The sequence below is a fragment of the Lissotriton helveticus genome, chromosome 11 (genome assembly GCF_964261635.1).
Source record: "Lissotriton helveticus chromosome 11, aLisHel1.1, whole genome shotgun sequence".
Lineage (NCBI taxonomy): Eukaryota > Metazoa > Chordata > Amphibia > Caudata > Salamandridae > Lissotriton > Lissotriton helveticus.
The window spans coordinates 10,050,691-10,064,446 of record NC_136072.1 but is presented as its reverse complement, the minus strand read 5'-3'; the positions used below and the strand labels follow the sequence as shown (position 1 = coordinate 10,064,446).

General features: G+C 41.1%; 1 protein-coding gene across 1 annotated transcript in view; it reads right to left on the bottom strand.

Moving 5' to 3' along the window:
- The window catches only part of LOC144792084 (putative cation-transporting ATPase 13A4), a 439,619-nt gene that overhangs the window by 167,804 nt on the left and 258,059 nt on the right, over window positions 1-13,756 (bottom strand). The window contains exons 19-20 of the mRNA XM_078666936.1: window positions 9,518-9,635; window positions 779-903 (exon numbers count right to left, since the gene is read on the bottom strand). Of these exons, the coding sequence (XP_078523062.1) occupies window positions 779-903; window positions 9,518-9,635 (243 nt within the window). The remainder of the gene's footprint in view (window positions 1-778; window positions 904-9,517; window positions 9,636-13,756) is intronic.

Below are 13,756 nucleotides of genomic sequence, written 5' to 3'. Positions count from 1 at the left end.
GAGCTTGTTCTGTGGTGTGAAATCAGCATGAACAGCACAACAGGGTGTGCCAGAGGGTACTGCTTCTTTCTGCCGCTCAAGTAGATTTTCTACTTCGTCGCAACTTTCCGTAACCGCCTATGTTGAAAAATCTCATCGGGGGGCATTTTAGCACCCAAAAATTGGGCTATGAGATGCAAATTCTTGTGTGCATTTGCAACTCATCATTAGGGAGCTGTGCACAAGAAAAAATGCCATCATGCAGCAGTTAGCGGAGGTTTGCCAGAACTCCGCATTCCAAGCAGAACGTGGAGTGGGCAAACTCAATGCCAACTATGCCGGCAGAGTGGAATTGTTTGCAATCCCTACACAAGTTTTATTGGAATCAATCCCTTGCAAAAAGAAATTGTAGGAATGTTGAAAGCAGTTCAAATCAAACTAAGTTAAAAATACGCAGTTTGGCAATTTTTCAAAACCTTATGGACAACAGTTACCTTTTTGTCTACTTGTATTACTAGTTACAGACCTGAAAATCCAGCACCACTAAGTGACATAAGGGGATTGCTCATATTTATGAGAGTCATACATGAATGTGTTGAGTGATCCCTGATAATGAATACTGTGCTCTAACAGCGGTGCTCTTTCCATGCACTATTCTTTGTATCTCCGGTCACATGAAGTAAAACAAGCTCTCACTTATAAAACCATCTGGAATGTCTTCAGCATTATCACCACCATAAAACTGACTACCAAATCACCTAACCTGCCAGCATAATGAAGTAAAGACTGCTTCATATACCTGTGATCATCACCGCCCTAATTTGAGCATCCATTAGCTCCCGTAATGCAGGCTTGGTCTCAGCCTTGACTTTATTTCCCATTACAAGAAGTCCAAGAAATTCCAGGTCTGATTCTACTTCTTCCCTAGAAGAGCAGGCAAGGGAAAAATAAAATATCAAAGACAGAGAAATTACCACTCAGAGTACAGCTTTGTGAAACAGTCTTTTGAACATGATCATTTATAATGTAACATGGTGCATGCATCATATTTATTATTAGAGATCATTTACTTATTCTTGTATTTATTTACAGTTTTAATACTATTACTGCACCAAAGAATATTGGGGTGCTTTATCAACAATTCTATTGAACATTTTACAATTTAAATAGATAACATTTCCGACATTTTGACAGATCTTGTATGGAACCTACAGGAACCTATAAAGAACTGCAAAGAGCCTTCAACACCTAACAGGGATTATGAGTGTGTAGGTAGCAGGCTCCCCACCAAAAGCTGTCCATAGGACCATGGTTGTGCATAGTAGGGGCTGGGCAACCTAATGGGCTTGGTTGTCTGAGGGAGATGTTGTAGGAATCTTTATAAAGATATGCAATAACAAACAATACAATGCATTTGTAGGGAGCATTTGTACCTCTCAAGAGGCGTCCCGGCGCTAGCAGAAAGGATCACCTACAGGAACCCTAGCAGAAAGATTCTAAATGGCACTAAGGCAGAAGGCCAAGAGTAAGGTTTTTATGCCCTGTCTAAAAAAACGTCTCTAACGGATTACTTCTCAAACCAAGAGGAAGTGCATTCCACAACTTGGAGTCCAGGAAAACAAATTATCTACTTCCTCTTCTGGCCTTATGAATTTGTGGGATGTGGAAGAGATTGAGTTTGCTAGATTTCAATGATCTCTCCTGGACATACAGCTTAACATGGTGCATGAGATAGAGTGGACCTTTATGGGAGTAGATTCTAATAGCAAATATCAGTGCTTTGAACTGGATCCTTTTATTTACTGGAAAATAGTATAGATAATGTAAACGACCTGACACCGATGCCCAAGGGGAAATCGAGAATTAGCCAAACAGCAGCATTCTGGAAGATTTGAAGGCGCTGATTCAAGCTGTTGGTGTAATTCAACCTCCACATGGATGAGATGCATCCTCCTCCTAAGGGACCTAAGAGTGAAGAAGCAAGTGGGGGATAGTGCCTTGAATTGGGGCTCAAATGTAAGGTCAGAGCTGAATTTCACCCCAAGGGTCCTTACCACAGAAGTCAGAAGAATGGGGGGTTAGCCCATTTCCTGAGGCCACCAAAGGTTGGATTTAGTAAAAGTTCTCTCAGTCTCATCTGAGCTAAGCCTTTGACAGTGTTTCTTCCATCAAGTCCACAATGGATTTGGGACAGAGTTTGAAAGAGTCCAATGTAGTGGGTGTTTTTCCTGGAAGATAAGGAGGAGTTGTGTGTCTTCTGTGTAGGTTACAACCCTCACTTCCCAAGACTGGACTAGATTCACCAGAGGCTCCAGATAAACCTAGTCCTGGTGGCGGGGGTATGATTCCACCCTTCTAGAGGGAGAGACATGTCCACACCAGTACACCCGGTACCAGTTTAAAAGAGCCCTTGCATCACAAAATGGATGCCACAGACACGAGTCTGGCCTCCTGCTGCTGGACGAAACTCTGGCCTGGACAATAGGTTTCTTGACACAGGGAGGTGTCACCACCTCCCTGACAGGCTTTAGTGTTTTGGGGTTGGGTGGGTGCACTCCAAGAGTCCTTTGAAGTCTGCACTTGGGACACATTTGGTGTATCAGTGCATAGCCCAGTTCAAACCGGTTGCCCTGGCTCTGGTGTGAAACTGGACAAAGGAAATGGGTGTAGCCACACCTCTTTCCAGACCCTCCCATAGGCGGGTCCCCTGAGTATGTCCAATCCCTTCCTGGGGTATAAGAAAATAACCACTGACTACAGCACTTTAGATTACACCTGGGCAAAACTCTGATACAGAAATCTCAGAACTTCGATGATCTACATGACTAGATGACTGAAGAATTTCTCTTGGAGTAAAGGAGTTGCTCCCTTGCTTGGCAGGCACCAAAGATGCATCTGACCGGTTTGCATCTCCGAAGCTCCCACCGGACTCCGAAGTATTTGCAACACAGGAGGTAGATTTCCAGACTTTCCCGAGGCCGAGCTGGTTCCCCAGCAAAGCTGAGACCTCTAGCCCTTTTGGGTACAGTGGAACCGGAATCCCTTATAAATTCAGCATGCACTCTCCTTTCAGGACTCTAATCATCCAGTCACTACCCATGTACTCATGCAATGACGGAGGCACTAAAACATGCACTGCCATACATCCCTGAACACTACTGATGGCGTCTATTCATCTCCTTGTCACTACCAATGCACTCTTCCAATCACCCAGCCAACACCATGCACTTATCCAATCATCCCGCCAAAACCCAAGCACTTATAAATTCGCCATGCACTCTCCTTGCAGTACTCTAATCATCCAGTCAGTACTCATGTACTCATGCAATGACCAAGGGACTAATACATACACTGCTACAATCCCCTAAGCACTACTGATGCAATCCAGCCATCTCCTTGTCACTACCCATGCACTCCTTCAATCACCCAGCCAGCACCATATACTTATCCAATCAGTCTGCCAAAACAAAAGCACTTATAAATTCACCATACACTCTCCTTGCCGTACTCTAACCATCCAGTCTATAACCATGTACTTATGCAATGGCCCAGGAACTACCACATGCACTGCTACAATCCCCTGAGCACTACTGATGCAGACCAGCCATCACCCTGTCACTATCCATGCACTCCTTCAATCACCCAACGAGCACCATATACTTGTCCAATCACTCTGCCAAAACCCAAGCACTTATAAATTCAGCATGCACTCTCCCTGCAGTAATCTAATCATCCAGTCACTACCCATGTACTCATGCAATGACCCAGGCACTAACACATGCACTGCTACAATCCCCTGAGCACTACTGATGCAGTCCAGCCATCTCCTTGTCACTACCCCTGCACTCCACCAATCACCCAGCGAACACCATGTACGTATCCAATCAGTCCACCAAAAGCCAAGCACTTATAAATTCACCATGCACTCTCTTTCCAGTACTCTAATCATCCAGTCAGTACCCATGTACTTATGCAATGACCCAGGCACTAACACATGCACTGCTACAATCCCCTGAGCACTACTGATGCAGTCCAGCCTTCGCCCTGTCACTACCCATGCGGTCCTCCAATCACCCAGACAGTTCCATTTCCTTATCCAATCACTGCGCCAAAAAAACACAAACACTTATAAATTCACCATCAATTCTCCTTGCAGTACTCTAATCATCGAGCCAATGCCCATGTACTCATGCAATGACCCAGGCACTAACACATGCACTGCTATAATCCCCTGAGCACTACTGATGCAATCCAGCCATCTCCTTGTCACTACCCATGCACTCCTGCAATGACCCAGTCAGCATCAAGTACTTATCCGATCACTCCGCCAAAACCCAAGCACGTATAAAATCATAATGCACTCTCCTTGCAGTACTCTAATCATCCAGTCAGTACCTATGTACTTATGCAATGGCCCAGGCACTAACACATGCACTGCTAAAATCCCCTGAGCACTCGTGATGCAGTCCAGCCATCTCCTTGTCACAACCCATGTACTTCTCCAATCACCCAGCGGGAATGATGTACTTATTCAATCACTCGGCCAAAACCCAAGCACTTATAAATTTACCATGCACTTTCCTTGCAGTACTCTAATCATCCAGTCACTACCCATGTGTTTATGCAATGGCCCAGGCACTAACACATGCACTGCTATGATCCCCCGAGCACTACTGATGCAGTCCAGCCTCCACCCTGTCACTATCCATGCACTCCTCCAATCACCCAGCGAGCACCAAGTACTTGTCCAATCACTCTGCCAAACCCCAAGCACTTATAAATTTAACATGCACTATCCCTGCAGTAATCTAATCATCAATGTCACTACCCATGTACTCATGCAATGACCCAGGCACTAACTCATGGCAAATACAGAGGAGGTCATGCTAATCAAAGGGGACGCATAGTGTTCCCTAGAGTTTGTAGGTGTTTTCACTGTATAGTGACTGGTTAGTCAGAGTCAGTTACCACCAGTACCCCTCAGCAAAAAAGTTGGGGTCACAGGAGGACCTTCTGCTCCTCTGTTGGTTCTTTATGCACATCTCTAGCTTCTTCCTGCACTTTTATTCGTCTTTCTGGACTTCTGTTGCCTCTTTCTGCATTTGTCTTGCTTCTTTCTGCATTTTTCTTCCTCTTTCTTCTCATGTCCTACCTTTGTGTGCATAGTTAGAAATTAGTATTTATGTTTGTTTCAAAAATTTTATTGCGGTTTTTTATAACCATAAAAGTACAGTCATTTGAAATTAGCATTTAAAAAACCTTTGAAATTCACAAAAAAAAACAGGTTTCAGGGACATTATAGTTAGAAATTAGCATTTAAAAAACCTTTTAAATTCACTGAAAAAACATATATTTCACGGACGTGATAGTTAGAAATTAGCATTTAAAAAACCTTAGAAATACACTGAAAAAACCACAGGTTTCAGGGATGTTATAGTTAGTTGGACATTTCCCTCATATAAAACCAGAGAAATTCGGCCGTTATAGTTAGTTCAGCTAACTATAATTTGCGCCCTCGCAATGTACTGCTGATGATGTTACCTATTAAATAATTCATGACAAGGTCAGTGACATCACAGATGACATCACTTATGACATCTCAAATGACATCACTGATGACATCATCCACGTGATAATCTGGCGCACCTCCGCATACCCTAATGTAACCTTTGATACACTCACTCTAAAATACAGACTACTATTTTCGAAACCATAGACACAACAATACCAATTAGTACATACTCACTGACTAATTCCTCGGTCTACACATACATCCACTCATTCACCCATACAGTCACTCATACATGGAGTCAACCGTCAATACGGCATTATCAAACGCACTCACACATCTATACAGACACTCACACACTGCCACTCATCTATATAGTTACTCACACACCTTGTCAGTCATGCAAAGAATCAATCACACTCCCATTTACTCACCTATACAGTTATACACAAACCACCTCACTTATTCAAACATATACTAACACATACTTACACTCTTATACAATAACTAATATAAGCACACACTGATACATACAGCCACTCTCACAATCACTCACTCTCACATATAGTCATTTATACACTCCAACACTCAAATATACTGCCTTTCACATATGCATTTACTCACACATGTAACACTGAGGCATCCATTTATTCACCAACACACCCATACACACACTCACCCGCCCATACAGCCCTTCACTGTTGCATTCTTGACCCCATACACCCAGTGAATCATCCACTCACACATCTATGCACAGAGTCACACCGCCCACCCACCCACACAGACACTCAGGAACCCATACAGATACTCAGACAACCAATCAATAACCCATATAGATCCCCATTTAGCTACTTACCAACCCATGCAACCGCTTCTACACCAACTGACAAACTAAAGTGTGTTAATGTCTGTATCAGTCACTAACCCATGCATTCAGTAAGACACACTTAATCCCTCACTTATACAGTCAGTCACACACCTATTAAATCATCCATCCAGACACTCGTGCACCCACTCATTCTTCAATACGCCTTGGCATATATATTAAACATATTTAAACTTTATAGAAACACACAGTCACTGGATGATGTCATTAGTGATGTCATTTGAGATGTCATCAGTGATGTTATCAGTGATGTCACTGACCATTTCATGAATAATGTAATTTGTGATGTCATCAGCAGTGCATTGCAGCGGCGCAAGTTATAGTTAGCTGAACTAACTATAACGGACGAATTTCTCTAGTTTTGTATGAGTGAAATATCCAACTAAGTATAACGTCCCCAAACCCGGTGGTTTTTTCAGTGAATTTCAAAGGTTTCTTAAATGCTAATTTCTAACTATAATGTCCCTGAAACCTTTGGTTTATATTGTTCCACCATGGCCCGTTTTGGCGGGTGCTGCTGGAGCTCTCCAGTGGTACGATTCTCGATGGTGGCAGAGCCTCGCCGCTAACTAGTCCAGAATTTTACCAATGTGGTAAAGATGAACCTCACTCACAGGTGAGTCGTTACAGATTTAATCAATTCATCATATTGCTAAAAATAAATTATATGAACAATGCCCCTATGCATTTCGACACTGCAAGGACCTTGATCATGGGATACCGAATCTTCCCACCCATTCCTCATTTTTTGATCAGTTCCACTCGAATGCATATATCGGTCATGGGACATGTCGTTTTTTCAGGTGGGAATGTGTAATAAAAGACAACAAAATCAGTGCAAATTTCTAATATTTAAAATCAATACTGTATAAATAGTTATTTGTTATAACTATTGATTATTCTTTGGCATTTTCTAACCATGCAGGTACCTATAACATCCATCAATGTTCTATTCATTCAAGTTGCATTCTGGGATAAGTAGTTTTTATGGTGGGGTCCCTCTCTCTCTTCATGATGCATGTATTAATAGCCTTCATTTTCCCTAAATATTTATGAACACATTTATAATGAATTCAACTTAAAATGTATATCATCATTTATGCCCTCTCGGGGGCTTATCATCAATATATTCTATGATTTGTATCAACATTAATACACGTATGTCTAGAAATTGATCTCAATTATATATCTTTTGATATCACTTACAGTATGCTTGATCAATTTCATCAGTCTAACCAAACCAAGCTTAAAGTGCTCAGTGTTTGGGCAAACCGTACAATTTTTTCATTAAAATCCGAAATTAAAAATAATCCTATAGTAAAAATTAAATATCAGGTAGTTGAACCAAAGAAGTAATTTCTCATCTATGAATTAATGTATAGTTCGTCATCCTAAATCATTCCATAAGGTGCTGATGTTCTTAAGTTCAGTAAGTGGCAAAATTCTCATTGTTTTAGCTTTTGTTCTCGATTTTCTCCTCATTCATTTTGTTCAATTTGTTCAAGTGCATAGAATTGTAATTTCTTCCAGTCATTCTGATGATTTATCTCCATTTCGTTCGCCACTGCACTACTCTGATCATTATGTGTGGTGCTCTAATTTTTGGTTCTTCTGTTCACAAATAGTACTCCTCACCTATTTTAGATTGCATGAGCATTGAATTACATATATCTAAAATTGGCTTTTGCAGGTGATATATTGTTCAATTTTCCATTTGTTCTTAGTTGCCAAAATTATTTATTGTTTGCCCACTTATATTTGTTGCATTTATGGAATCCTACATGTGAAAACCTGTTCATTTCTGTTCTTATTTTTAAAGTGGCTGTGCATTAAATAGTCATTTAAATTCCTTTCCCCTTTGAAAAGTAATGTTTGGATGACTACCCATTATTTTTGTACTAATAGCAGATCCAATTGCAAAATATTCCTAATGTAATTTTGGTTCCAAGTGTTGCAGAAAGTGTAGGAGAGAACAAGGTAAAGGGGTAGGGAAGGATAGCAGGGGTGGCCTGATTAGTAGTGGGTAAAGCAGGACTTCTAATATCATGGTTATTGTGTAGGGTAGAAAAATCACAAACTACTGAAATGATCATGTCTTTTTTTCTTCTATAAATATAATCTTCCAAATGTATTTCTATATTTATTAGGTCATCTTAAATCCCTTTAAAAGCTTGTTTTGTGTAACACATTCTCAAACTTTCATGCAGGAACATGCACAAACTTCCTGTCTCTTGTGTTTGGGTTCTTAATGGGAGAGCCCTATCTTTTCTCTTTTCCAGATAGTGGAAGCATGTAATAGGAAGCCAAAGACCTTGAGGCTTTGGGTCTATGTGCAGGAGCTGACCATCCGGTAAACCTTTAAATTAAATATGTGATAGGCTATTGTTTAAAATGCCTTCAGGTCCTCTACGCTATTAATTTAGGAAAGTATCACAGCACATGATCACCATACCTTCCCTGAACCTCATCTGGCCGGAGGGTTCACCGCAGCCTATGATCACCGACCATGCCTTGGCCCTCATCAGGACAGGACAGACATATGTGACCCTTAACTTTTCATTTGCCTACACCAAGTCAGAGGGCTTTTCCGCATTTATAACAAAGACTAAAGACAAGGGTGTTGCGGAACAAGAGTTTTGCATAGCAGGGCCTTTGCTCCAACACCTCTCCTCCACATTCATCTAGGTAAACAAAATACTAACACCTTATTTTTCCTCATCAGCACAAGAGGCAAAGAAGAGTTTACAGGGTCTTTGTTAATGAAGAACATGGGATGATGGTGACTGAGGGCTGGTTCATGGGGAAACAGTGACCTGGGATGTGGTGATTTGAGAGATGTGCTGATAGGTTGCTGTCAAAATAATTAACATAATAATTTTCTTTTATGTTCAGGGAGATATCACAGGGGAATTTTGCAGTTTCTTTTCACAGAAAATCCACTTAATTTGGAGGATCTTCTATCAACAATTTCTGAGGAAAAATCTTGTGAAGTTTGCAAAGTTGTTGAAGGTTTAAAACAAACTGCCTTCTCTATTTTTGATCCATGAACAAGGCTGATTTAGGATCAGCAATAGAATATATTTTCATGTAAGTGTAAGTGACAATTTTCATCATCAGATTGGAGTTACAGCCCTCTGGCTTACCTTGTGAAAGTTTCCACTCCAACGTCTGTCTTTGTAGCCAGGGTTTTATATGCCAACCCGATGACCCGGAAACCTTGCAAAGTGTAATGTTCAAGCTCACTTAATAAATTTAAAGGCACTGTTAGGGAAAGGATAAACAAGATTATAATCACAAGGGTATACCACTGCATTATAGTTACATACTGTGTTCTCTTAATTAATATAGCAAGCAATATATTTATCAAGAACAATTCTTTATGAAACAAGGCAAAAGGCAGGTACACTGTTGTAGAACTGACTTAATTCTCCAGAGCTCATCAATGTTGTAATAGTTCATGGTTGTTAAAATACTTCATGTCCCTTGTAGCTAAAGTTGATTAATAAGCAATTTTTGTAATAAAAAGAAATACTACATGTTTTCCTAGTAACAGCATGAAAGCTCTGCATTTGTATAAAATCTGAATTTTCCCATGTTCAGACTAAGGGCCTGATCTTGGTAGACGGGGATACTCCATCACAAACGTTATGGCTATCCCGTCCGCCGTATTACAATTCTGTTATCTCCTATGGAACTTGTATTATGGCTAATGGGATATATGTTATAATTGTGATGGAGTTTCCTTTCCACCAGTTGGTAATCAGGTCTGAAATCCATCCTAAACCTACGGGACCAAACATCTTAAGGGGGGTGTAGGAAAATCTGCATGAATATAAATACATTTCTGGGGAAAAAAGACAAAATATGTGTAGGAAAATATAGAAATCTTTGGAAACAATACTCTTAATTTAATGCCTAACATAGGTAACACTACATCAAACTAAAGTTCCTGTATTTAATAATACATTGAAAAAAAACAAATACTCTATTCCTCAGTCACTTGAATTGGGCATTCATGTCAGTACCTGTATCCTCTTCACACACATTGTCTCTGCGCCTTGCAACACATTGTCTTGCACTTTTTTTAGTTACCAGTGTACTGCATAAAAGATTTTTAGAGATAATGTTGTACAGAAGAATTAAGTGCAGTAGAATGTTCTGAACATGTCTTCGGAGAGGTCAAGTGTGCTTTGCTCCATTGTTTTCTTGTTTCTAATGGTAAAAGCCAGGCAGATATTTTGGAAGATCCTTCCTAAGTCAATGCCAAAAATATAGAGAGCCTCCCTAAATCTCTGTAGAACAAAAAAAGAGTCTTCAAAAATTCCATTGCTTTCATATTTTAGTTGTAGATTGTTTCTGCCCATCTCTACTTGATCCTTCTTCTACTTTGCTGCACTATTTGTTCCAAAATGTGTGCTTTGCACACATCTCACAATGTCCCATCTCAATCTACTAAGCACTTTAATGACTCCTGATAACTGTCTGTGACCAGGTCCTTGAGTGGGTGGACGTGAATCACAACAAAAAGGAAAATGAGACATAAGATCTCGCGAGCGAGACTGCGCAAGTGCAGCCTTCGCTAGCCGAGACCTAAAAAGGACAGCAAAGATCATACTTTGTTGTGGGGCAGGTCCCAAGGCCTTATCTCCATCATAGTCTTCAGTGATTCCTGGTCTGAGGATAGCTGTTGTCATCCAGCTTACCTCCAATTCCAATGCTCCTCCTTAGACAAGGTCAGGGACTCTTCTTGCTGATGATAATAGTTCATGCCTTCGAAATGAAGAATTTCTAGAGAAATTAGTAATTCCCAGTCCTCTTCCCAAAGTATTTCCTCATTTTTTCTGGGCTTTCATACAATGCTTTCAGTTGCCTTCAGCAGCCAAACCCTTCATGGGAAAGTAAATATTGAGGGCCTAATAGATATTGAATTAACCAGCATGCCAACTGTGCCCTATTGGAAGAAGGTTTGTGTTTCATCATAGGCAGTGTAGCTCAGTTTGGTAACGTGGTAGCGGATACAGTTTAATATGGATAGTTCGGGGACACGTTAAGGATTTTGGGGGCCCTTGGCCAAACATATTTTAGAGGAACTTGGCCAAACGCATTTTGGGGCCCCTGTTCACCACAACTTTGTATTTATGATCCAATGTGAGCTCTTTCATACCCTCTTTGGCCAGGTCACTTGCAGGCACACTCATCCAAATTCTAAATGTATTTACATCTAATATTCAGGGATAGTGACGTGTGTTTTCAATATTGAAATACAGCAGCAGCTCACTAATATTACTGCAAATAATCTCAAAGACACCCTCTCATTTCCCATCTGTGAGATCTTGTTTTAATCTAAAAAAAAGCTTTTTTATGGATGTTGCAAGAAAGCGGTATTCAAAACAAACTATTTAAGACTGTCTGCAGAACAGTGCAGGCTCTATCAGGGGGCCCCCTGAAAGTCTGGGTCCTGGGCCAGAGTCCACTTGTACCCATGCTTTGCAAAGTCACTGGGACAGTTGTATGGCATGGTAACAGTGTGGTTTTGTCTCGCAGGTCTTGAGGCATGATAGTACTATATTGCAGTGAAAGGCTACACCCACTGCTGTGGGTATAGTTCTGTGTGAATTTGTTTTCCTTACCTGCATATCAATTCCTTTGTGTCTTAGAGGAAGTATTTTTGCCAAATTGTTTTATTCTCAACTGGGTCCACTATTCTGAAATTCATTAAAAGCCCACTTCACAAAGGTAAAACTACACATTTTTGCATGTTTATTCTTTTTTGGTATTCGCAAACAAATTTATTAGTAACTTTCTGGTGGGAAATTAGATTTTTGGTTGACCGGGGTGTGAGCCCTGTTCAAGCAGCAGCCACAATGCCTGGGAGGGTGAACCGCAAAAAGTCACTAAGTTAACCTGTGTTTAATCCTGGGAAGCTTGGCACATGAAGCAGTCAGGCTTAACTTAGAGGCAATGTGTAAAGAATCTATGCAACACACAAACAGTAATAGGGTGAAAACACATATTGAAGAAATAGAGTACATTTTAATATATTATTTGATATTAAGATAAGGCTGAAGTTATGAATTTTTAAGGTTTTAGCAAAAACTAATGCCTAAAATATCAAAGCATCAACCACAAACATCTAGTCACGTTAGACCAAGACGAAAACAACAAATCTTACTGACAGCGACGGAGCACAGGCCAGATACAAGAAGTGGATTGGGCCTGGTCAGGTCTTACCTTCATACGTAGAAGAATTTTCAAAGAAAATGTTCTGAGAAGGTAAGATTCAATTGGGCAAGACTGCAGTCAGTGTCCAAGGAAGGAATGTTGTCATCAGAAAGCCTCTGGACGAAGTCCCGGTTAGGATTTCTACATTCAGACTTAGGGCCTGATTTTGAGTATGGTGGTGCGGAGAGGGATGTCATGCCACCTCCCCTCTCCGCAAAACCTCACTATTGGCCCCCCACCAGATTACAAGTTGTAATCTGAGCAGGCGGTCATGTGGCCACTGGCACACAGCACTGTCTTTCAGAATCTCGTAGGAGAGCCTTAGAAAGGACCGCCACAGCACTTTCCAGCATGGCATGGACTGTAAAGTCCATGCTGTGCGGGAACTGTGGCTACAGAAAGACAAGTCACACACCATGTGCAACCGCGCATGCAGTTCCCTTGCACTGAAACACCAGGGGGCCCTGTAGGCCCCCTAAGGTTCTTCGAATGAGGGCAGTGAAGAAACTCCCAATATACTTGGTGTTCTATTCAGGACCCTATGAGCTCCTTCCACAGAATAAAAGTTAATTGGTTGCCATCTAGGACTGACCCACCAAGCCATTTCTCAAGAAACAACTCCCCACTGGGGCTGTTCACATGCTCTGGCAAACCTATGATGCGTGCAATTCTTCTGCGTAAGAGTACTTTAGAAATCAGACCTCTTTCTGTGAGAAGTTTTTGCATGACTGATGATCGGTGCTTCATCGCTAAAGTCAATTCAATTCTTGCCACCCTTTCATTGAGCTTTTAGTAATGTGCTCTGAGCAGACATACCTCCAGCTCCATAGCATCAATGTTAGATTCAAATGTAGTCTCAACACCAAGAATAGCCTGCAGGATAGCATCAAATTTACCTGAAGGTTCAGAAAGGGTTGATTCCATGTTTATGGTGGAGCCCTGTGATGGGTCCTTTTCAATGTTTGGAGGGTCTGCTGGCTCCCTGGGCCCCATACCCTTGGGACCCGGTGGCTTTACCATCATAAAGTCTTTTGTTTTGGTTATTTCTTGGATCTCACCATAAAAGGCCCAGTTTGCATGTGCCCGCTTAGTGCCCGCGGTATGGAGTTTGTTCATCAGTTTCTGATTAACCGTAACATTAATCTCAGATCATTCACCCT